This window comes from Parasteatoda tepidariorum, chromosome 8 (genome assembly GCF_982258835.1).
Source record: "Parasteatoda tepidariorum strain Cologne lab strain chromosome 8, Ptep-v5.0, whole genome shotgun sequence".
Lineage (NCBI taxonomy): Eukaryota > Metazoa > Arthropoda > Arachnida > Araneae > Theridiidae > Parasteatoda > Parasteatoda tepidariorum.
Window position 1 is genome coordinate 82,981,976 of NC_141762.1, and position 27,557 is coordinate 83,009,532.

The window sequence follows — 27,557 nt, forward strand, 5'->3', positions numbered from 1 at the left end:
TTTGGAAAAATAAGTTTAATAATTGTGCACAAAAATATTTTGATTACTTTATTTATTTAAGAGATTTAGTGAAATTCGCAAAAAGTAAGATTGATATTAAGGGGTCAAAACTTTTGACCGCTGTCCTGTTTAAACTAATGCGACCATCTTTTCCATTCCATACGTAAACCCATATTTTGAGGATCAAGAAATCAAAACAGTCGAAAAAATACTAATTTATTCAGAGGAAATACGTTTTTTTTGTTTTGCTTGCTGTTTTGTTTCATATCACGGTTTGAGCCGGTTTCGATTTCCCGTGATAAAGGACTTTGAACGAATAGCACTTTCTCAGTTAATTGTCCAGAATCCACTCCAATGCAATATCTTCAGCGTGGTGTGGAGACGGGTGATGACTACCTTCGTCTGTCTTTCAATAAAAATTATGTTTATGCAGTGTGCGCATACGAAAGCATTGTTTTTAAATTATGCTTATATATGAATCCCAGACCATCACCAGAAGCCCATTAATGAATCTATAGTGCAACGTTTACAACAAAATAAATTCGTTTCGCCTCAAACTTACACTATATATAGGTACATTGGTATGGCTGTTAAAATTGCGCATTCAGTACTGGCAAAAAAATCTTAATTACTACACGTATAGATTTTTTTTCATCAGAAATCATAGCACGAATTAAATTAAGCACAGTTAATTGCCTAAATTGAAATTTCTGCATCATAATTAAATGCTGGAACTAAAAAATATAATTTTAAGCAATAATTATATATCTAAACAGTAAGGGAACATTGGATCAGCCTTAACTAAATAATTTTTGACACTATAGACTTAAAGTTTTAAGCGCAAATTATAAATATAAAATAACAAGCTGAATTTTGTGGAGGTAAATGAAAAGATAAATGTATTTTTCTGCTGGCATTTTAGAGCACTAATTACAAATATTCAAATCATGTTTGTTTGTGGTATTTTTCGTACAGAGACAAATAAAGATAATATTTTTGGAAAAGTGTTTAGTTTCTTTCATTCTTGGGGAAAGTATATACACAGATGGTTTGTAATTGAGATATATACAACATAAATTATTAACAGAATAGAATTGAACGTAGAAGGCAACATATCATGATACAACAGCAAATGCATATTACATCAATTAGTCAAAAACATGAACGGATGGTAAATTATAAATCTATTTGGGAACATAGAAATTTATTGTTTCTTAACCATCCCGGATAAATGGTGCAAAAATTTCTTGAATATTCCTCGCACAACAACAAATTAATTTTAATCTTAAATCATAAGAGTATGCTTCAAGATATCACAAAAAGTTAATTCATAAAAGGAAGCTAAAAGCGAATACACAATGTTCAAGTAACATTTATTTTTCCTCTTTTCGTTTTCTTGGTTGTTATTACTTTTAACTTTATGGGCGTTCTAATTCGGCTGCATTCTCAAGATTCTTAAAAAAAGAAAGTAAAAAAAAAAAACTACTTTATACAGGGTGCATTTCAGTTACTGTTCTTTGACCTTTCAATTCTTCCGGAACATGCCCAGCAAATATTTCTAAATCAGTCAATGCGGTTAATTAGCGTGACATTTATTAGAGTGCATCTTCTCGGTTTCCTGTGATTGTATTCATATGTTGGAGTATTTTCTCCCCGATAGATGGCAGCAGCTGAATTTTTACTGCATTTTATATCATTACCTTAGCATCATTAGTCCCATCTCCTCAATATTACCTATAATTTAGTTTTTGTTTTTATTTTGACAGATTTTTTTTCTCTTTAATTTTTTGACGTAATTGCTTTTTTAAAATTTAGTTATTGTTTGAAAAGATAAAACATTTACTGAAGGAATTAATATTTTAGAATCTTTGTTAAGAAGAACAATAAGGAAGGATTTGTTTAGTTAAGTAAAACATTACACAATACTGGAGACAGTTTAGTATTTATTTAAGAAAAAATGAAAGCATTATCACAATCTAACGAATCATAATTGAAGTAAACCAAACGTACAATTAAAATCAGCAAGTCTTCTTTTCTGAGATAAAAGTCTAAGTTATAACTTCCATGAAGTAGAAGCATTATTTGGTACTCCTCTCTGTTTCATCAGACTCATCAACAGTTTTGATGGTATTAAATAAATTTAAGCGTGATTGATCTCGATAAATATTTGTCAAATTTTGATAATGTTTTACTTTCTTTTATTATTTTTATGTTTTAAGTGTAATAACTATGTTTATAATCATAGAATCATTAGGAAATTATCGAACACCCTGTGTATTAACAAATGAAAAGAATGTTCATAAAAAATTATCATACTGAAATTTATATTTCTTAAAACACATTTAATTGATAAAAAGTTTTTCAAAGATTTTTTTTTTAGTTCAAATTTAAAAACTATAACATTAAAGTAGAATTATTTATTGAGTATTCGCTTTTCTAAAATTAGAATAAATCACAATATAAAAACATATAATGTGTTTGTTATGGACAGCAAATCTGCTGTATTGCATGTACAAATTGTGAAATTTATTAGGAAGTATATATATATATATATATAACTCTTTTCTACAGGGTTATGGTACAGTTTAAGAACAACGCTTATTATTTAATACATGTAAACACGATATTTATTACCGCTTGACGAGAAAAATCCAAATTATTTCTATCAGTAACTGTGATAAACTTCCTCAGTTAGGAAATTTTTAAACGTTTTTTTTATGACAATAATTGTTCGAAACCACATTTCAAAAGTTCGCTTACAAAATATCCTTTTTATCAACAAGGGAAAGTTTATTTTGTTCCAAATTTATATTTTCAAAATCCAAAAACTTGCTGCATTGTTAATCGATGGTTCTCTCAAAATTGTCTATCAGTCCATTCATATAAAATTTTCACTTTCACTTGAGTTAAATTTTAATAATTCAAATACACTTTCATTTCTTTCTCCTAGATGGCGGTGAGAGCTCAGCAAGTCATCTTTGGCGATCGATTAGGTTTCTCTCCACCAACTTTCCATCATTAAATTTTTGAAGCCGTGCATAGATGGCGCTGATAGACATGCATTCTTAGTTATTAATGCGGTTGTCATGGCGCGGGCTGTGTCCTTAAATTTTGGTTTATATCCAATTTGATCCAGTTTTGTGACATTTAGTTACGCTATTGCATGAAAAAGGTAAACCTTTTGCAGAAGGGTTGAGTTTATCACCGTTTGTTAAAAATGAAAAGAGCGACATTAACGACTAGAAGGATGAAAGTATTCCAAGAACCTGGAAGACAACACCCAGAAGATGTGTGTTTGCCATGCTGCATTGCCGCTGGATGCTCACCTAAAAATAAAAACAGTTTATTCTTTCATTTGATATACATTAATTACACATATTTATCACATATAAATAATGAACATACTAACTCATACACATTTTCACACTCATACTCATACACATTCATATTCAGAAACCTATTTGTTATAAAAGCTCTGTTAATTTTTCGATATTGACCATATTCCGGTCAGTACCCAATGCCCTTTAGGTTAGCAGTTCTGTGAAGTTCTAATCTCTCTCTCTCTCTCTACTCTCTGTATATATATATATATATATATATATATATATATATATATATATATATATATATATATATATATATATATATATATATATATATATATATATATATATATATATATATATAGATAGATAGATAGATAGATAGATAGATAGATAGATAAAAACCATAAAACACTAAAACTCTAAATTTGTCAATAAATTTATTTATCTTTTTAAAACTATTTTCATTAGAAAATTTTTGTTAACAAGCATATGGCTGAAACAAGATGTTTGACGCAGAGCAAACTATGGTTTTCAAATAAATTTAAAAATGAAGTATTAGATCATTAAAATTTAAATATTCTTTGTTGGAAATAACAAATGTTTTAACAATGTAGAATGTTCTCTTTTTAAAAATGAAATCTCGGCACATAAAAATTATCAAAAATATAGAAATTTTTTTTTAACTATTTTCTTAGTTTTATTATCTATTGCCTTATCAGAATAATCCTTAGAAAACATGAAAAAAAAGAAAAGAAATAAAAAAATGAAATAATTGCAGCCCATCTGCGCACATTACTTATAATAAAAATAATGCGAATATTTTATTTCATTTTTTTTGCAAATATATCAATCAGATCAATTTTATAATTATGTAGTTTTAAGATAAGGCGAAAGTAATGGAACCATTTTAAAATCTATCCAAATTTATTCTTTCAAAAGTTGTTTTATTAGTCTTTGTGTTATTCATTTGTTTTAAATAACATTTTCCTTTTCATTTAAATCTTAGCTCGCATATTTTTAATACTACTGTATGAACCTAAATATCGAATATTTTTTTACATTACATCCATTATTTCTTCGTAAATTTTAATCTCCTAATCCAATAAATACAAGGTCTTATGTCAACGAAAAAACTAACTATATTACCAATGATTGCTTTTAGTTTATTTTAGGTGACAGTGCTATTTCTCGAATTTAAGATCAAGTTTTATTCGAAGTTAATTAATTTTAAGTAATATAATAATACTTTTCTGAGTTAAAACAAGTAAATTTCAAATCCATAAATTTAAACTCTTTTTACTGTTTTAAGATTCGTGTAATTTGTTCCCTTCAAATATTTGCCGATAGTCTATGCTTGTTTTCTGTTTTGTTGACTCGAAAGTTAAACACATTTTGGAGTAATAGATTGTTATATTTCGTCTCTAACAGATCATTGCATTTGAAATATTGAAGATTTGCGTATCGAATTTTGAATAATGACTTTGGGGTAAAATGCTTATTCCAGATGTTAAAAACTGAAAAGTAAACAAACTTTCAAAACACTGACGAAAAGATTTTTTTAAAAAAAGAAGTTAATCGAAGATAATTTTATATTCTGTATAAGTTGAAAATTTTTTCTAGGGCTGCGAAAAGTCTCGGCATATTAGGTGAGGAATAAGAAAAAAAGAGTTAATAAAGGAAAAGGAAAATTAACACAATTATGCACGTTATTTACGTACATTTCTTGTTTTTTAATATAAACTTTTATTATTATAAAAATAATAAATCTTTCGTTTATTGAAAATATTAAACGAATGTGGCCTTTTGTTTATCAATAATATTAAACGTCCTGAAATTAACTGGAAAATTACTCAAGCAAATCTTGGTTAAAATGCTTTTTTCTTCTTCGTTATTTGAAGAAATTGATAATCATTATAAATTTAAGAATGAGTACCAAATTTTGAAGAAACCTTATCAAAATATGAAAATAAAAGAAATTTTGAGATAAACAATTTCTCTGTGAAATTCCGAACAAATACTTCTGGGTTTAATTTGAAAAATAAAAATACTATATACAAAATCAATAGAAAGCTTGATGCGGGTTCATAAATGCTTTAAAAAATGAACGCTTAAAAATTATTTCTACACAGATACAAAAAAGTATTGTAAAAAAAACTAGAAAATGGGAAGTTTTTCTGTGTTTCGTGCTCCTTGGGAATAATTTCAGAAAATTTTACCAAACACTTTGTAAAGGACTTTGGTAGAATTGATAAAATTTACGTGATAAAGTTTGGTCATTTTTCATGATTCATTAAGGCATGGCATCAAAACCATTATTCGGTAAAATTTGCTCTTCAGTTTTGTATTTTTTACTAAAGACGTGGTAATAAGAACTGTAATTAAAAAAAACAGAATTTCCGGTAAACCATTTCCATATATACAGAAAAATTAAAAAACGAATGGTTTAAATACCGTATATTTTAGTTTTATCAACCTGAATTTCGGTTTTTGAAATGTCATTAGCATGCAGTATGGCGATTTTACGAGATTTTTTTCTCTCCAAGTGTAAACTTTACATCGAAACAAACTTATTGTTGCGAGTTCGTAATTCATTTTTCGAACCGTCCCTAAAAGCAAGACTTTAAGGAATTAATGTTTCAATTAGATTACACAACACATTTTATTCAAGCATCAAAGATCGCATTATTGCATGATAATATATTTCTTCTTACCATTAAGTACATGCAATCCAATGGCAGCCGGATCAGCATTGGAAGGTACACAAGAATAATTTCCGGAATCGCTCGGTTGAGCATTACTGATGAGTAATTTGCTGGTGGTGCGCTGAGCTTTTTCTGTGTGGACGCTGATGCCCCTTGGTGAATCGTAGTTGATGACCTTACCATTATGGTACCAAAAGACATAGTCAGGTGGTACAGGACTTTCCATCACAAGACACGTCAAATTAATAGTGCTTCCACTGTTTATGTATAGAGTTGGACCACCGATTATTTTGGCTTTACTCTCTGAAAATAAAATTGGAAGAATTATTATATTGAATTTTTTCATTGTTTATTCTATTCAATAGTTCAAGATTTAAAAGCAATAGGAATTTCTTATAACGAGATTCTAGAATTATCGAGATTCCGGATTTAACAAAGAAAATGAAATTTATTATTTGGTAACATTATAAATTCGAAATAAATTTCGTGCAATGCATTAGAACAATGACAACAACAACTTTTAGAGAACTACACCCTTGTGCAAATTAATTGAAACAAACTTTTTTTTTCGTGTTTTTTAAAGAAGATGTTTTGGGGTTGTTTCGGTTACAATGGGGTTGGACCTTTGCAGCCTATTGACGGTATGATGCGTTCTGAGCAGTACATTACTATTCTGGGTAAAAAAGTTGTTCCAGAGTTGAAGAAACGATACCCTGATGGAGCAGGGATTTTTCAACAGGATTTAGCTCCTTGCCATACGTCCAAAATTGTCAAGAAATTCAAGTCTGAGAATCAAATTGAGACATTGGAATGGCCAGGGAACTCTTCGGATATCAACCCAATTGAGAATCTCTGGGCCATATGTAAGAATCGCCTATTAAATATGGACTGTACAACTATGGAGAAGCTAATCACGGGCGTTAATTCATGTGTGGTACAAGGACACAAATATTATAAATGACTGTAAAAAATTAGTGGAATCCATGCCGAATCGTGTCCAAATGTTAATAAAGTGGCGTGGAGATCACTAAAATGTACTAAAAAAATTTTTTGAGTTTGTATAAATTTAAATAAAATAGCATTTTCTCTTAGTTTTCTGAATTTATTGAGTTGGTTTCAATTAATTTGCACAAGGGTGCATGCTTCGTTTTTTTACTTCTTCACGAATATAAAGAAGATAATTTTGGAAACATAATATATAATGTGAGACATACGCTAAAAAACCTTTTTGAAAATTAGAAAGTGAAGAGATGTCCAAGCTAGAACCTGAACTATATCACCGGAATAAAGTAATTAATTTTCGCTTGCGCTCTTCCTATTGGACGATTCATACGAAGTAGTTATGGAGATCAATTAATAGAAACGTATTTATATTGATTGCTATCTGTAACTCATTGATTGATTGCCAGCGGACAGATAAGTGATGTGACGTCAGCTTAAACATTTCTAGTGAGAGTAAGAGAAGACTCTTTTCTTTGAACATGTACAAATACTGTTGAATCATTACGATATTTTATATAATTTATATTTTATTGAATCTATAGAGAATACTTATGTTGAAGCATTTAACTTAAGGTTTTATGACCAAAATTAAATAAAACAAAATTTCATTGGCTAAATATATTTTCACTTCTCTATTAAAATTATTTGAAAGTATTTCGAGCTAATTGTTTTTTTGGAATAAAGATTTTGTACTAAACTTGTATTTGGTTTCAAAGACCGATTGGATTTAACATTCTTGTTCCTCGTTAAATACTGGTTTTAATATAATGATATCTTTATTGATTATTTCAAGTGAGGTAGGGTGGTTTTTCTTCAAAGTATACTTTAAAGTCTATAAACCATGCTTTTCTAAGGTGAAAAGGAAAAATTTATGAATTTCTTTTGATAAAAATTTTATTTTTTTCCTTTTCTAAAAATCAGTTTTTTTATTTTTAGCATTTTGCATTGTGCTGGATAGCCAAGAACGCTACCAGTATTTTTTAATCAGCTTAATACTTTTAAAGTTATCGCTCATTTTCAGACACATATAGACTTCTCACATATAGCCAGGGATAGTCAGGCTGATTGTAAAATAAATAATTTACTACTTAAATAGCCTTATTTATTCGATGTCGGTTATGCTGAGCCAGGATATTTTAAGCTGTTTATTTTTTGCACTTAAAAAGTAGCTTGATTCGCTATATATCCCCATTTAAAGAGTCACTCATTGTAATAAGCCTAACTGTATTCAAACTGAACTCAAGATGAAATTTTCATCTATGTTTTAATTGGCCTAAATGCATACAAGCTTATTGTACTAAGCTTAAAGGATACCAGGCTGAACTGGAAAAAAAACTGGATACATTTTATTGGTTGCATAACAAAATGATATACAGCCTGTAACTTTTAATCATATTAATTGGAAGTTTTCGTGTTCTTATACGAATATATAGATTTAAAAAAATCGGGCCTAACTTGACATATTTAGTAAAACTTAAGTGAACTTTATTCGGTTAACCAACAATAAAATTTCTTCTTCTTAAATAATTCTTTTGGTTTAATTAAAGGTTTTGAGCTTGTCTTAATGTTTAAAAATGCTTTACAATTATACTTTATTTTATAAATCTCCGATTTTCTTATTTGCATAAAACTAAACACGTACCATTGAAGACATTAGATATAATGAATTACTATGACTATAGGTTGTTGACAACATTTTAATGCTTCGGCTTCTTAAGATTTCTGAAACGCAAGAATTAAGATTTTAAAATTAAGCATTTGTTTGATCGACCCTTGAGTATAGCAATCATTATCAGAGATAATTATTACAAAAATAAATGAATGAAAAATAAAGTAATAAACAAAGCGTAATTGGCGTTGTAAAGTACCAAACTCCTACATATTAAAAATACTTATTACTACTTTCAGGTTAATTCCGTTTGATGACTCCCTTTCAAAAAGTTCATGGGATTTATCGTGTCTGTTATTTATAATAATGAAACAAAAAGTGTAAACTGTGTTGTAAAGCACTAAACAGCTTGTTCAAGGTGAAAAATATTTATTACTTTTTTCAAATTAATACTACTTGATGACTCCCTTTCAAAGAGCCGTTGGGGTATATCTTATCTGCTGTTTATAATAAAAAAAAGTGTAAATTATGTTGTAAAGTACTAAATGGCTTTTACTAACTCCTATATTGTAAAAATACTTATTACTACTCTCAGGTAAATTCCATTTGATGCCTTCTTTACAAGGAGTTGTTGGGATTTATCTTGTCTGTTACTTATAATTTTAAAAAAAAGTAAAAACGGTATTGCAAAGTTCTAAATAGCCTTTTCTGACTTCTACATTGTAAAAATACTTATTACTACTCATAGATTAATGCTGTTTGATGACTCCTTTTCAAAGAGTCGTTGAAATTTATCTTGTCTGCTACTTATAATTTGTTTTAAAAAACATAATTTTATTTATTACATAACATATAACATATAAAACATGATTTAATTTTTATTATAAAGTTACAACTCAAAAAATTAGGTCTTGTTTGTTAAATAACTTTGTAAGTTAATTAACAACATCAATTTACGTTTAGACATATTTTATGATGTTTTTAATAGTTTTTCTTATGATCAGAATATTTTTGATATTTTTCTTAATTCACGTTTCATATTGTATGATCTTTTTATAGTTTCTTATGATCTATATATTTTTATTGTAACTTTTGGTATTTTTAAAAGTATCTGTATTAACTGTTCACGTTTTATACTTTGTTAAAACGAGATTGTTTGCTAAACCACTTTGTAAGTTCAATTACAACAAGAGTTCATTTTCTGAAGTTTTTAATGGTTGTCCCTACGATTGGAATATTTTTAATATACATTTTAATGCTTCTTTTTTATATGTACGTTTCATATTGTATGACCTTTTTAGTGGTTTTCCCTATGATCTAGATATTTTTATTGTAACTTTTTAGAATATTAAAAATATCAGCAATAACTTGTAATATTTCAGTTATATGATTGAGTTTGTTGAGTTGAGAGTGATTCAGTTACATGATATAACTGGTTTTTGTGATTTTTCAAATGATCTGGACATTTTTAACATGTTCTTTAATGTTTTCAAAACTATTTTCCAAATAGATTTCGTTTCAGACTTTTTTCCAAACGTTCTCCCGATGATTTGGATATTTTTAATATGCCTTCATCATTTTAAAAATATTTGTCAAAATGGATTACGTTTGGATATTTTAATAAAATTTTTTTTTTGATTTCTTGTTTCTACTAGCCTTAAGAAAAATAAACAAAAATTTGAATTTTCTTATTTCAAAAAGAATAATATCCCTTAATGCACACCTGAAGCAGATCAAAATTTAAGCGAATTTTCATCTTTTAATTGCTACTTATCTTTATAACATTAAATAGCATCTGAATTATCATTTGTAAACGTTTCAATTATCTTTTGGAAATATCTGTAAGTAGCTTTTAATATTAGTTTAATACCATTCATTGTTTAAATTCGAACAAAAATTAAAATGAGTAGCCTATTTTTGCTATTTTTCCTTTTACTCAGACATTCAATTGAAAGCTTTAAAAAAAGTTGTCATTTTCAAAATTATTTTCGATATTTACGAAAGAGTAAATTTAATTGCTCAGTATTTTAATAAATCTAGCTTAAAAATGACTGAATTTCTCCTATGAACTGCTTTCTATAATTTTGGCAATAAACAAGTTAAGTACTCTAGGCCTTCCGAATAACTACTTCAATTCCCATTCAACATTTCATCAACAATGTTTAGATACGTCCTTTTATAATCCAACCTCCTTCCGCCATTCCGATTTAATATCGAATGCAAACATTCCACTCCTTTGCCACCCTTTCTTTTTTTCGATTTCGAATATCATTTCGAATCTTCTTCTTCTTCTTTAAAATCCATTTTAATTCTGAATTAAAATAAAAAGCGAAAAGGGTCTAAAAGAAAATAGAAAAAGACGCGCGGAAAGGGTCACATCTTTATCGGGAAGGAATCTCTAAGGCGAAATGGCGTTTCTCTAGTAATTTAGGCGTCCAAGAAAACAAGTTGAAATTGTTTGGATAAGCATAATTGAGGGTTCCATTTAACGGCTTTAATGTTATTTGCTGAAGAGAAACTCTTTAAAAACTGAACTAGAGAGAAATACCAACACTTCTAGCCAGAAAATAAGTATGAAAAAAAAAAAGTACTAAAGTACACGGGAGAGAGCTAGTTACTGATGGGGTACTTAAATGAGATAATTACCGTAATGGTATTTCATTTGGCGATTTTCCGTTTTTGTTTTTTCTTTCATTTCTACAAATGCATTGAATTTTCACTCGTTTCATTCCTCTTGAGTATTTCCCTCAGTGAATGTGATATGCTGCAATGCGGCCTCAAATAAGTGGAAGTGGCTTATTAAGAAGAAGAAAACAAAATCGCCAACTTTGGCGAGTATATAGAAAGAATGAAGGAACGAAATGTAATTTGTCTCGAGTTTGTTTTTGTTCCGATTTATTGCCAAAAGTAGTTGAAGGATTTAATCTAATAAATCAATCTATTGACTGTGTTGGCGAGTTGAGTTATATTAAGCCTCATTGATGTCCAAAGCCGCAGTTATTGGGATTAAATTTTATTGTGAAATGTCACACTAATAGGGAATTATATTTATTGAGTGAGATTATGATATTTTATGATCATTAAAAATAATCTAGCTTTCGTCTTTTTTTCATTTAATTAGGATTTGTTTTAATTAAGAATCTACGTTAAAAGTGCTATTTTATTATTATTATTTTTCCGTTTAAGTAATAAAAATAGCGAATATATCTTTTTTTAAATGGTTTTTTATAGTTTTCCTACAATGTTATTTTTTTAAGTGGAGTTTACAAACAATTTCATTTAAAATGAAATATATGCGTCTGCTCTATACTCCGAAGTAAGCATATTCTCTTTTCTTTAATAAACAACGAATGCTTTTGATTTTTTTTAGAATTGTTATTTTTGATTTTCATATAACTAATAGTCTGTTACAGATAAAAAATATTTAAATGTCAATTGACTAAGGAGATATTTCCAAACTTTTATAATTAGTGGCCGATAAAGCAAAATAAAGATAAAAATTGGATAAATATTTCCCATCTCCACCTTTTATCTGAATAAATTATATTTGCTGTACTATTTTACTCATCGTTTGCTCCAAAATGTTTGTGTCCTTATAAAATTTAAATATGGGTTGAAATGAAATAAAATATGTATTGTATGATTTCTGTTGAAAAATAAAAGAAATCAACGAAATATTAAATAATAATAATAATATGCTATACATCAAATGATTTTGATGAACAGTAAAAAGTTATGCATGATCTGAAAAACCTTCTGAAATAGAATTTCTTATTAAACTAGATATACTTCATGTTTTAGTTTCCTATCTCTTCTTCATAAAAATAAAATCTGAAACATTCAAAATCTAAATGCGCAACACAATATGACAGTCAAAGCTGTAATAATTATTGTAATTAATTCTCAGAATTATGAATTCTAGATAATAAAAAAAAAGAATTTAATGTGAAAAACTTATTCCATTATCTTTACTGTAAAATCTGTATAAAATTTAGTGTATTATCTTTCCGAATATAATCTTGACACTCTTAAAATTGTGTGAATAAACACTTTATTTCAGGTTCACCACTAACTCGAGGTTCTAAATACAATTATAGGATGTCATGTGAATCTAAAAATGGAATAAGCCTGCACCAAGCGCTTGTCCATTGATATCAAACGAGAATTATTTTCACTTCCGAAAACACCAATGTTATCCTTGCTTTAAATATATCGCCCTTAGATTGCTTACATTTAAATACAAGCTGGTGGGAGTTAATGGCAGCCTTCGGCACTGCTGTACATAAAACAAAACTAAAGATCTCAGTTTAAATAATTATGTATGTTTTTAGTTGGGTAATAAGGACAACTATATTTTAATTTTTAAATCACTGAGGAATGTACGAAATGATTTTATCGTGTTTAGTTTCGATCCGTTACCGTTCTGTTCAGCCTAGTTCAAATTCCTCTTAACATTCTCTGTATGCTAAGTGCATGTTTGATTTAAAAACTAATTTCATTTAAATGAATGTATTCAAAATTATTGATACTTACTTTATATTGTATTGTAAAAATATCTTCTCTGACTCTTATGTGTATTTTATAATATTGTTATTTTGAATTTTATTGCTACTGAATACTTAAAAACAATAGTGGTGGCTACTTTACACCATGTAGTGTAAATAGACATAATTGTCCTTCAATATAAAATAAAATCATATAGAGAAGAAGATAGTCGTGGTGGCTCAGGGGATAGAGCAGTCGCTTACCAGTGAAGTGAACCGTGTTCGAATCCCAGAGATGGCTGGTCGATACGAATTCCACACCATACTCTCCTCGACCGCAGTGCTAATATAAAGTATCCTCAGTGGTAGACGGATCATGGGTTAGAGTTCCCTTGCCGTTAGGCTCACCATGGCTGTTTTTCCTGTTTTTGCTCCCATTTTCCTAACACAAATACGGGTTAATTCCATCAAAATGTCCTCCACGAAGGCAAATTTCTCCCGATATTCGATCCAGGTGTTCTCTTTGTTTTCTAGATTGGGCTCAAATTTACAAGGTTACAGAGTTGAACATTAGTAATTGTAAACCCAAAATTGGTTTGGCTGCTCAACTATTATAAAATAGAATATATAGAAAAGAATATAGAAAATAATTTTCGATATAGAGAGACGCTCAGTGGATCACCATTTAGTTCGGATCACAATTTCGGTATAAGGATACACGAAATTTTTTTTAGTGGTAGTATTGGATTTTAAGTATCTTCTTATTTTATTGGTAAGAAAATAATCAACTTGCCAATTTAAGCATCTTTCATACTCTAGCGTAACACTAAATGTACAACAAAGGAAATAGGGATATAATATAATAAAATGAATATCCCAGTATAATAAATGATGTATAAAAAGTCAGCGATCTCATTTGAATAAGCAATGTGTATATTAAAATGTATCTAAATACTATACTGTATACGATTTTCGAGATAATGATTTTTAGTCTTTAAAAGTGAACAATTACGACTTCCATTGAAATGAAGGGTGCGAAATGGTTAAATATTTGGCGAAATAAAAGGCGAAATGGTCAAATTGTGCGAAATGGTTTATAGTTGTATGTACAATTTGTGAAATATGTATTTCTTGAAAGTAATTTATTCACTTTATTAGTTAATACGCTTTTGCAAAGAAATGTTTTATAAGTATCGAGAAGCTACTTTTCAATTAAAATTTAGTATTCGCATAAATTTTTTTTCTTTGAACTAGAAGCAGAGAAATAAAAAATAATCCTTCTACATAGTCCTGCTAATATTTGTAAGAAACAGAGTAATTAGTTTTCTTTTCATGGAATGAATTATTTTACTGCTTCAGATTTCCGGTTAAAATAAAAAGGCCATAGTTAAGATGGAAAAGGAAAATATCTATTAATTCCTATGTTTTATAAAAAAACTAAATTTTGCTTTTCGTAACAAAAATTTTAGAAGTGATCATGAATAATATAGTTTAGTTTTAAAATTTGCAGTATATTTTGCATATGGAAAGTTGAATAAATGAAAATAATTGTACGTAATCATTAATAAACTTAGCGTCTTAGTAAATAAATTGTTTATATGTACATTCATATTCAAATGTCGAAAGTATTTTTTTTTCTTTTAGATATATGCTTTAATTTAATAACAGCTAGTATATGTTTTAGTTTTAAAGAATTGTACTTTGATAATTCTTGTCACATAAATATATAAAATCTCTGGAAAAAATACTAATAATGAAGTAATTATATAACAACTAATAAGGAATATAATTAATAAGGAATAATTTCTCAAATTTTAAAATTTTCGTTAAAACAAATCGATTTTTAAAAACGCATCACTAGTATGGAGTTAAAGCAACATGTAAAATATTTTAAATACCGAAATAAAAAATCTCTACCGTCAACATTACATTCCCAAGAAAGCAAGGAAAAATTAGGTAAAAGAAGGTCTAAGAAATATACATAGTTAATTTTTTTGTAAAACAAATAACGAAATTACGTATGATTTATTGAAAAAAGAATATCATAAAATAAATGGAGACAAAAATAATTCTTAAAATTCAACTTTCAAAAACCACATTATTGCAAAATAAAAAAAAATAAAAAATACACAAGAATGAAAAAAATTTTGCAAAAACTCACCATAATAATTTTTTTGTTGTTGTTGTATATTATAAGAAAAGATAAAGCAAATGGATATTGTAATGCGTTTTTTCAATGCTATTTGTTAATTTTCAAATGTATTTTGCATTTGTTTTTTTATTTGGAAAAATATTTTATTAATATGAAATTTTAATTTTTATTATTAAACTAAAGCTATAAACTTTAATCAACGCATCTTAAAAAAATTAATTAAATTAGATGGCACAAATAACTGAAAAAAATTCTAAGTATTATTTGAAAACCTAAAATTTTTTTCGAATTTTTTTAGGTATTATAGAAAAGGAATATTATTAAAATAACATATAAAAAAAAACTGAGTTAAAATTTAATTATTTATTTTTTTGCATTTTCACAAATAAATAGAAATTGTTGTTATTTTAAAATACAAAATGTCATGGTGATTCTATTTAACAAAAAAACGTATCTTTTTATGGAACCTATTTCATTAAAATGCTAAATTTTTCATAAAATTTAATTTTTTATGTTTTTAAATGTTTTAAATTTTATCACTGTAAAGCGAAACTTATGTTGTGTGATATTGAATGATGAATTGTTGATTGCATATCAGACATTTCTAATATTATAGTTATTCTTAAAAGTAATAATCGGCACAAGAAAAATATTTCTAAAAAGCACTGTGTAATGCAGTTTAAATCGAGTAAAGAATGTTGTGAACAAGCACAGACTTAATTTTTGTTGCTTAAGGCTAATACAAACGCAAATCATTATAATGAAGTATCAATTATAAAAACATATATTTTTGTTTTTAAAATAACAAAAAAATATACTAGTTGTACTGCGGTGAAAAAAAAAGTGAACAAAAGTGCTATCTGAAATAACTCACTATAAATTTGTTCACACGTGCACTTAATTGGATTTTGGTGTATAAATAATTGATTACAGTCTATGTATTTAAACACGCAACAAACTTTACCATCAGAAATAAAAACATAAACACCATTTTGAACAATTCCATAACTTTTCCCGATAGAACGCATTAGGTACTGGAATTTATGGATTCCACTTGCAACTATATATGTTTACTTGTTTTACCCGATGAATGAGTTTTCCTGAAAGTAATAAAAAATCTTGTCTTGTTCATTGTATATTTCAGAAATTAATGCTCATGAGTTTTTTTTAAGAAATAATGAGAAAAGAGGGGGAAAAAAGCGGTATTTTCTTTGTTTCGCCTGAAGAATCCTATTTATTTACTTAATTCGTTTCTGTTTTTTGCTTCTTCTTTGCAACTAAAGAAGAACTATAATCGATAGATTAATTTCTTATTCGAGTCATTACTTTCTAGGGAAATAATTCCTCCTGTTACGGCATCCAAAGACAAGAATGAGATGTCAATTCTTGCCTTAAGGCAGAAATGAGTTACTGAGAAAAAAAGCCGAAAGAAATGACGTCGAAGCTTTCGAAGTAAAACTGAGATCTAAAGTACATGATTAAATCATCAAAGCTTACGTCAGCATATATCGACCGTAAAAGACGTCCAAAAAATCTGGAACATCCAATGAAAGCAAAAAAAAGAAGCAGAAAAAAAGTACACGGTCCTAATCAATAAGGAAAAGGTTTCTTAAAGTTTTTTTTTCCATCGTTCTTTCATGGATATTCAATTCCACTCCATGAAAAACTTTATGAGATTTTTTTTTCAATATTCAATAAGATGTAGTTGGTTTTTACTTGTTTTTTTATGTCTTAATTAAGAACACTGCACCATAGAGTTAATTATTTATTAAAATTGTTATGTTAATTGTCACAAATTGGAGCCATTTAGTGTCGACAAAAAATGACAGATACCTTACATCAAAACTGTTATGGTTTTAAGTATTGATGGCTCTCGAAGATATAACAAAATATTAAACATCAAATAAGCATGGTTTTCATGGAAAAATTGTTTTATGATAGGCATATTTTTTAGCATCGGCAATTTACTATTTCAGAAACGTAAAATATACAATTTAAAAATTATCAGTGCAAAATTCTTTTTGATTTCTGTACATCAAATAAATAATCCTAAGAAACTGAAACGGTAAGAATAATAACAAACTTTCTTTTGCCTCAAAAATACATAAAAACTAAATAACATCGGAATGTTCTTCCCTACAAAAATAAACGCCCATTTTCAGGACTTGCCAGACATAAATGAGATAAAACAAAAAGTTTTACTTTTACACTTAAAACATGTCGAATGTTATTTCTGTTTTATGCATTTTTGAAGTGAATGAAGCTTTTAATCAGGTAATGTAGTGTATACCTAATCTTAAAATGGAATACTTAAAATAGAAGTGCCAATTTTAATTTTTACAAATTGGAGCCATTATAAGTCGAAAGAAAAGTGACAGATTCTATATAGGAAAACTGTTATGACAAGAGGTATTAAATATCCTATAAGATATAATAAAATTAATCAGATATCAAATGAACATTATTATGAAATGAAATGCTCCTTATATGTTAAGCATGTATGTAGTCCTAAGCTTTTAACAGTTCTATATATGCCATATACATGACTCATTTTAGAAAACATAATTATTAAAAAATATTTTAAAACACATAATTATTAACTAAAATTTTAATGTTATTTTCCGCAAATTGAAGATATTTAGTATCAATAAAGCAGTGACAAAATTAGTATGTTTAAATTACTACAAGCTTAGAGATTCATGATCCTCTAAGAAATAATTAAAATAATATAACTTCAAATTAAGATAATTTTTATAAAATGGAATGCTTGCTTCATGTTCAGAATATGTTTAAGCATACACATATTACAATTTTGTAACTGCATCATTTTGATTAGGGAAAACACTATCAGTGCAAAATAATAAGTTTGATAATTGATGAGTTTAAGAACAATTCACAATAGTCTTACTTTTTAAATAAAATTGTTAATTAAACTTTTTAATTAAAACTTTTTAATTAATTTAATTTAATTAAAACTTTTTAATCTCAATTTTCACAAATTCGAGTTGATAAATATTAATTAACAATGCTGCCAGCATTAAAATACAAACTTAGCAAGAGAAAACTGATTAGGAAATTACTAATTCTCTATTTAAGAAAATTAATTAAACATAAATTTTTCTACAATAAAGTATGTTTATATATGGATGTTTAATTGTTTTTAGAATATAAAACAATTCATTAAGTCAGTGTTAAAAATCGATAAAGTTTGATATGAATAATTGAATATTTTCTCAGTCAGTGTTAAAATATTAAGTTCGATATGAATAATTGAATATTTTCTGTCGAGTACCATAGCAAAAATCATGTATCGCTGATATCTGAATTATAGTGTCGAAAAAAAGTGATAAATTTCCTACGTCATAGATATCATCGCGTTAAAAATTGACAGTCTTCTTAGATATAAAAACAATTGATTAAACGTCAAATGAAAATTTTTTATGTAATGAAGCAGTGCTTTTTGATAAGCATATGATTATGTATAGCATTTTGCATTTTTGAAAATGCTCAAAATGCTGATGAAATCAAAAATATTCAGTTTAAATTAATAACTAAATATAAAATTTTAACACAACTTTGTATACAACAAAAGTATAAACAAATGTATTAACATTTCAACCAGTTTTAAAGTTGATGAAGCAAAACTAGTGTAAGCTGGACGTATTGATTAAATAATAACGTCAATTAAAAAGACAGATTATATAACATACATTAAAGTACCTCTTTCCATGGAATAATTATAATATTAACATTCAACAGCATTTTTCAGGATTTTTAAATGTTATTACAATTTGTTCCGCGTGTAGGAGTTTCAAATCGAAAATTACTTTTACACCTGAAGCTACATATTTTTTAAATGACATTTTTCGTTGAAATGTTCAGATTTAAGGACGTTATATGTAACAAGGGCTCGCATAAACAAGGTGAAAAATTTCTGGGAAATTTAGAACACATCATCAGGATTAAAATTACATTAAAACCCTTCCCCGTAAATGTCACCGCACTCGGCTAATGGAACTTTCCTATTACGACTTGTTCAGAATAAATTTAAGAAGCAGTTCAAAATAGGGAATTGTCCCATCAGGATATTTTATTTTATTTTATGACCATCGATGAACAGACGACCCAAATTTTTGGGTATACGACTACTACTGTTCAACTTCGTGCTCTTGTAATTTTGAACCCAATTGAGAAGACAAGGGAACTCCTGAATCAAGTATTGAAAGAAATTTGCCTTCGCGGAGGACTTTTTGAGGGAACTTACCCGCAGTTCGTTACATAAAGAGGAAAACCACAAAATCCTCTAACGGTTAGCCTGAGGGTAAGGGGAATCTAACTTCCGTCTACTACTGAGGATATTTTATGTCAGCACTATGGTCGGAGCAAGCCGGACGCGGAATTCGTATCAACCAGCCATCGCTGGGATTCGAACTCAGTTTACATCATTGAAAGGCGAACTCTCTATCTCCTGAGCCATCACGGCTCCTCATGAGAATATGGAGACATTTGTGGGCAATTGGAGTTTTCAAAGCAATTTTAATCCTGATGATGCGCCCTAACACACCTAAAAATTTTCGAAAGGGCTCAGCTTCCAATAAGGTGACCCAGGTTTCAAAAACGATGGTCGATTCGAAATTCGCACCCGGCGCCCACCGACCACCCTGCAGAAGTAAAATTTCCTCCGTGGTAGACGGATCATGGGTTATAGTCCCCATGTCGGCAGGCTAACCATGGGAGGTGTTCGTGGTTTCCCCCTCCATATATCGCAACTGCTGGTTAGTTCGTCTAAAAGTCCTTCGCGAGGCAAATTTACAGCAATACTTAATCTAGGAGTTCCCTTGTCTTCTGGATCGGGTTCAAAAATACAAGGCTACGGAGTTGAACATTGGTAGTCATAAACTCAAAACTTGGGTCGGCTGTTCAACGACGGTAATAAAATAAAATTTAAAAAAAAAAACATTCTTGCAAATACCTGTTATATATAACGTTTGTAACGTAACGTATATAACGTTTTTAAACTTGTATATTTTGACAAAAAATAGACATTAATTGCTCTTTAAAAAAACTGTAGTTTAGAGAGAGTATTTTGGAGTGAGCGATTGCAGATTTGAAATCAGCAGCTTGAAAATATCCAAGATCGGTTAAAAAAAAATTATGCTACAGGAAACAAAAGAAAGGGTTCTGAAATGTAATCGATTTATACTAAGCAAATCAAATATAGTAATAAAGGGCTGATTTTCAGATTCCATTTTGTTTCAATATAATTTTTAAAATTCGATTAAAATATATAACACATATATGTTGGAAAAAAAAATCTTAGCTGCAGAATCGAATTAAAAATTTATCAAGGGAACCAATCTTCAGCCTGAGCAAAGGGATAATGCACAAAAAAAAAGAAAGATCTTGAATGTATTGCACTTAAAAATTTTGCAGTCATTGGTAGGCACCATATAAAACAAGTATGCAAAAAAAAAAAAAAAAAAAGAAGAAAGGATTCGAGTAGTAAAATTTTTTTTTTTCTACTCGAGGACAAATTCAGATTTATTGGGAAAACCTTTCGTGCAATTTAATCATAAAACTGCGCTTCTCAGATACTTAAACAAACTTAATAAGAGCTTCAAAAATACCAAGAAGCGCAGATCAAAAGCATTAGCTTAAATAAATAAGAATCCTGTTGACTTAACATTAATAATTAAAGAGGATTTTATATTAGCGAAACGAGTTTTCTTTAATTTTGATAAAATAAACTTAAGAGGATTTAAACAAATACATTGAACTAGAGACAATTTTTTTATTCATCGAATTATTTTTAGAGCTAAATTACTTTCTTCTTATTAATCAAAATTGAGTTACATACTTAATATAAAAGGAATGAGGTTAAATTTAAAACGTTAAGTTGGAATTGTAGATTTTTATTTATTTGATGAATAATCGTTGATTTTATAAAAACTCATTTTTATAAGCATAATTATGTGTTTGTGAACTATTTGGAAAATTGAGGATTTATTATCGCTTTAAAATCAATACTTCAATAAAATGTATTTTATATATCCTTAAAATATAATAAATGTTTATGAACAATTATCTGACTTAATACAAATGTTCCAGTTTACATTATTTTTCTGACCTATCTCCTTTTTTCCGGTACAACATCTAAATATTTTAGTTATAATTGAATATTTTTTAAGCGAATTTACCAAAAATTACCTCAGAAATTGGAAATGAATTTGTTTTAAAAACTAAAGTTGAAAACGGATTATCAAAATTTCAAAAACAAGGAAATTATTGTTTGACAATTAAAATGGTAGTTTTAATTATTATTAGCCCTATGATGCGGAATTTTTATTAATCATTATTTTTCATGCTTTTTGCAGTAGTTTGAATTAATTTAAATCTATTTTAATTCCAATTACTAGAAAATAATAAACATTACTAAATTAATACAAATTACTGAATCACTAAATAATAATAATGTAAGTGAATAATGTTATCTATAACATTTTAATAATTTATGCACTGTTCAAATTTTCATTTTAAAATTAGGGCAAAATAACCGGCACCAGTCAGTCCATTTAATTAATAATAAAGTTTACGGGTAAAGAACATTTTTTACCTTTATGGTTTTGAAACCGTTAACAACTAGTATAATTATAAAACAAAACAATACGGTTTTTAAAACATTTACAACTAGCATGGTTTCAAAACCATAAAAAAAGAAATTTAACAGGACATTGAAGCTAAGCTTTTCGCTAGGAAATGGCCATTGTAGAGCTCAGGACTCAGGAAACGCTTCACGTGTTTAAGGGAATGGAGGAAATATTTTGATGTCAGCTCTGGGATTCGAATCCCAGTTCTATTGGTCATGAGATTGACAGATTCGCCCTCTCGGTCGTACTATGTACGCAATTGCAAGAAACGAAGTGGTTTCATTTAGCGGGTTTAGTTTGTGTGATAAAATTCTGGTTGTAAACCGTATTAGATGAAAGCAGTTAATAAGCGGTTTTTCTCACCGCTGATGGTTATTTAGCTGTTTTATTCGAATTTGGTAAAATAATAACTAAATAAATTGTTTTTTAACCCTTTTTCTCCGAGAAATTTCCAACAGTGTGGTTATGAAATACAGTATGAAACAAGGGTGGCTTTTTCTGTATTAAAGGTAAAATATTCTAAACACGCCATAGATCCAAACAATGTTTTTTTTAAATTTGCATTTATTTGCAAATTTAAAAAAAACATTATTAAAGAGTGTTTCAACAATAAAGAGGACAGTTAGTGCAAAAATTCCTTAGCAATAATTACTGTAAAATTGCAGAATCACTGAAATTAAATAAATATCACCATTCTTTCGAAGTTACGATAGAATATTGTACGGTAAAAATGAATCTTTCGGTAAAACGGATTTTAAGGATAATTTAACCAAATTGCTGGTACTTAATACCGTAATCTGATCCGGAATTTTATCTTTCTGATCCGGAATTTTATCTTTCTGCATTTATTTGCAATTATTTAGATGCAAGAAAAACATTAAAATTTATTTTAGTTACCAAATCAATTATTGATAAAGCTTTGAATAGGAATGAAAAATAATTTCAAACTATTTTTATTTATTTTATATTTTAGTAAAAATATAATTCTGATAATCTAACAGATTTGTTTTAGTAAATATTAGACTATTTTTTAATATTAAAAAATACCAATATATATTTTTGTGTATAGTTAGAGCAGCAGAAAATAATGTGTATTAGGGACAGTGGTGTCCCATCTGCCTCAGAGGGTTAAAAAAAACAATAGGGCATTATTCTGCACCAGTGTTATGGCTTAGTACCAGTATTAAGGCTTTATTGCCAGTTTCAAGAATGAGTCAAATGTCCAGTTTAGTTTTTTTCCTTTTTCATCTTTCTTCATTATGGAAATAATACTTATATTACGTAAACTTAGTTTTACAAGTAAATTGAATCGTATTTAGCAAATTATAATAACTTTTACGTCTTAGTAAAAACTGAGGATTAATCAAAAGTATTTAATTAATGCCAAACTAATACCAGTAATTTAATAATTAAGGTTGTCTTTTTTTTTAACAAGTTAAGAGCGTTTCAACAATAAAGAGGACAGTTAGTGCAAAAATTCCTTAGCAATAATTACTGTAAAATTGCAGAATCACTGAAATTAAATAAATATCACCATTCTGTCGAAGGTACGATAGAATATTGTACGGTAAAAATGAATCTTTCGGTGAAACGGATTTTAAGGATAATTTAACCAAATTGCTGGTACTTAATACCGTAATCTGATCCGGAATTTTATCTTTCTGTGTCCTATATATCGTGATAATCCATTATTATCTACAATAAAAATGGCAATTATTACTGTTCAAATAGTTCACTATTACATCATTGAAAACAACATTCCCTTTATTATTTCCCCGTTATTACGGCCAATAAACAAATGGGAAAGATATTGTTTACCAGTTAAGAGGTTTTCGTCATTAAAATAGGCAGTTGCTATTATTGTGTTAATCCTCCATTAACGGCAGCAAACCATCATCATTTAAAACAGAAATTACCATTGTTGTGTTATTCCGTTATTACGATCATGAAACAAGGCAGATGCCCTTACTGGGATAGGACTTTCCAGGAGTTCTTTCAAGCCAATCATATTCAGTGAACCTTTCAGATATTGACCATTCAGAACTGAATTTATATTGTGGAGCTGAAATGCATAGGTAAATAATAACCAGTATCAAAATGAAACAAAAATCAAATCATAGAGAATAGGACTTAAGGTTGTGTTAGATTGTTATGCTATTAAATAGAGAAGCAGATATTAGGTGGCTCTGGTATTCTAATTATAGTTAGTATAGTTTCAGTAATTTAATTTTTCTATAGACCCTAAAAATGTCCCTTATGATACATTTAGTTTAGATTTCTTATTACTATATATTATTGAAGCGAACTTTAAGTGGTATTCTAAATACAGTTGCAGTAACTTAATTTTTCCATATATCAGAAAATGTTCTTTAATGGTATATATATTAAGTTTGAATTTTTTATTACCATACATTATTGAAACAAACTTTAGGTGGCTTTGGTATTATATATAAGTTTGGACTGTTTCAGTTATTTAATTTTTCTGTTGATCTCAAAAATGTCCTTTAAAGGTATATTTAGATGAGATTTTTTACTACTATACATTATTGAAAAGAATTTCAGGTCGCTTTGGTATTTAAATTATAATTAGTACAGTTTTAATAATTCAATTTGTGTATGGACTTGAAAAATGTCCTTTAATGGTAAATTTAGTTTAGAATTTTTATTACTATACTTTATCGAAAAAAATTTCAGATGGCTTTGATAATTTTACTATAGTTAGTATAACTTTAATTGTTTAATTTCGGGCAATCTGAGGAATTTCCTTTAATGATATATTTTGCTGATCATTTTATTATTTTTTGTTATAGAAACAATCATCAGGTGACTTTGATATTCCAATTAGAAATAGTATAAATTTAGTGTTTTTCTATTAACCTTCAAAGTTTCCTTCAATGGTATATTTTGTTGATTATTTTATTATCGAAACAAAAGTTAAGAAACTTTGTTTTTCTAATTATAGTTAGTGCAATTTTAGTATTGGTCACAGAAATTAAAAATTAATTTCGGTTGACCTAAAAAATTTCCATTAATAGCATGTTTAGTTGATTTTTTTATTTCTATGTATTATCGAGACACTCTTCAAGTTGCTTTGTTATTTTAATTAAAGTTAGTATAATTTTATAATTTAATTTCTAACATTTCTGGCAACATTTCTGTTAATGATACTTTTTAGTTGAAAAAAAATTTTTTTTCTTTGTGGAAAGGTTTTTTTTCTAATTAAGTACGTGATGACAAATTTGAACTTATGTGTATAGAAAAACTCATAGTTTTTAATTGGGGAAATTTCATTCATATTTTAACCGCTTCTTTATTGAAGATGTTTTCACGAAAGGCCTCCATCGCGAGTTTGTTTTTTCTTATTCATTTCTAAACTATGCAATCCTTGAAATTATAAAGTTTTTATAATTTTAAATTTCAATTGAAAAAGTTATCTTAGGAAAAGACGAGCCAAAATCTCCAAACAACGTTAATGAAACGTTAATGATACTGACTGTAATGATTTACACTTTGATGAAACATTATAGTCATTCGATTATTGCTTGCTATTTATAAAAAAAAAAGAAAAAAAAATCAAGTTAAGTGTTGTGAAAATGAAAGGTAAATTTGAATGATTTTGCGAAAGATGAAACTTGGTAGATAATTTTAAACGCTAACATATTATTGTAAACATGGTTTCAGCAGTCATTGAAAATATTTGTATCTGATTATTTAATATATAATTTGTGGTTGAAAGCTATTTCAAAAAGTCATTTAATGAGTATATTTGTTGAAGAAATAGAGCATAAATGTTAATTAAAAAATTTAATTACATTAAAATAAACAGGTAATATAAAATACGTATTAATTTCGTGGTATTAAAAATTGTTTCGTTAATGTAAGAAAGATATTTTAGCTCCAAGCTAAACGTGTTTTTTCTCATGCGTATGTTTTTAATTAAAAAAAAGTCATATGGTGCTTTTTGAAAAGATTAAAACCTTTTCATGTAATTAATAAATTATTAATGCGAGAGAAAAGTAAAATCTAAACAAATCATAAAGCTATTAGAGTAAAACTAATTAATATCACTCAAGGTAAATTAAGAAAGAAAAACCAAAATTATATGAACTTTCATGATAAATTTCAGGAAAGGAAATTATTTTAATGAAATCATATAAACAGAAATATAAATGATAAAACATAAATAAAAAAGAACCTGTTGCTGAACCTGTTGAAGAAAGAAGGGTGGGAAAGCCAGGGAGGGAGGATAAATCTAAAACAAAGCAAAAAAAGAATGTATATCGGCTTAGTGTATTTCTGCTCTTAGTTGTAATTAAGAACAAGTTATATAACAAAAACAATTTAAAAAGTTCCTTTTCACCAATTATTTAAATTAGATCCAAGTCCATTTATTTGATAACATGACTCCGACTAATACTTTTATATTCTTAATTCGCTCTGTTCTGCGTTGGTGTAGTATTCTATCTCAAATTTGCTTTTAAAATGGCGCGTGTAATTACTGAGTGATCGAACAGGAATGACCAGGGTAAAAAAAGTTCTTTCTGCTCTTAGTTGTAATTAAGAACAAATTATAGAACAAAAATTATTTAAAAAATTTCTTTTTACCAATTATTTAAATTAGATCCAAGTCCATTTATTTGATAACATGAAACCGACTAATAATTTTATATTCTTAATTCGCTCTGTTCTGCGCTAGTGTAGTGTTCTATCTCAAATTTGCTTTTAAAATGACGCGTGTAATTACTGAGTGATCGAACAGGAAATATCAGGGTAAAAAAAGGTTTAAGAAATTCTGTAGCTTAAACGAATATTTAACGTCAAGTGATGGTGATGTCGTTACAAATTACAAATCAATAACGAATTAATTTTGAGATTTGTTGACTAAGCTTGCAAGAAGACAAAAATGTTTCGCTACTATATCACCTTTATGTTTTAAAAATGTTTCATTGAAAAAATTTTTTTTTAACCTAACGGAAGATTAAACAAAAATCAGGAACTTTTCTGAATCGTTGAAATGTTTACTTACTTGCAATTATTATTGTAATGATGTATTTATGTCTCAAAAACGTATCTTTGCATTAACCCCATAACGATCGGTTAATTTTCAAGAAAACGGTTATAAAAGTGCCTATTTTGCCATATACACGTATTTGATTAGTGCTGACGTCTAATTTAAAATTAGCTAACTGTCTACAATTACCTTAAAAATATCCTGGTACTCTCATCTGGTGTGTAAAATGAGAAATAAAATGTTTTCCGGGTAAAAGAAATTAATTAGTTTTATTCTTATTGGTGCGTTACTACTGAACACTCCAGCCCGTTAATATCACGGGAGCGAGAAATAGAGGGCGAATCCTCTCCCCGTCTTTTTCCCGGGAGTGAGAAAGAAGGGGTTAATCTAAAAAAACAAATGTTGAAAAAACGCCGTAAACATTCTTGTGATAAATTTTGATGTTGGAATATTTGCACTAAATTCTCTTAAAGTTTTTTAGTTATTACCTCCTTAAACATTATAAAAATTCTAAACAAATGCAACATTTCAGCAAACATATAATGTAATAGATTAGATTCCATTAAACATATAGTGTAACGAAATTGAATAGTTTCTGAAATATTATTTTCTATTAATAAGTGC

The 27,557-nt window shown here is 27.9% G+C and overlaps 1 protein-coding gene across 3 annotated transcripts in view; it reads right to left on the reverse strand.

The window, feature by feature from the left end:
* Nucleotides 1-993: 993 nt before the first annotated feature.
* LOC107436606 (lachesin) overlaps nt 994-27,557 on the reverse strand; it is a 369,382-nt gene continuing 342,818 nt past the window's right edge. The window contains exons 4-7 of one of the 3 annotated variants that reach the window (XM_071181171.2): nt 26,118-26,174; nt 23,892-23,984; nt 6,038-6,331; nt 994-3,326 (exon numbers count right to left, since the gene is read on the reverse strand). In XM_071181171.2, the coding sequence (XP_071037272.1) occupies nt 3,202-3,326; nt 6,038-6,331; nt 23,892-23,984; nt 26,118-26,174 (569 nt within the window). In that variant the 3' untranslated portion in view covers nt 994-3,201. The remainder of the gene's footprint in view (nt 3,327-6,037; nt 6,332-23,891; nt 23,985-26,117; nt 26,175-27,557) is intronic. The other 2 variants (XM_043048543.3, XM_043048546.3) reach the window with 2 other exon arrangements.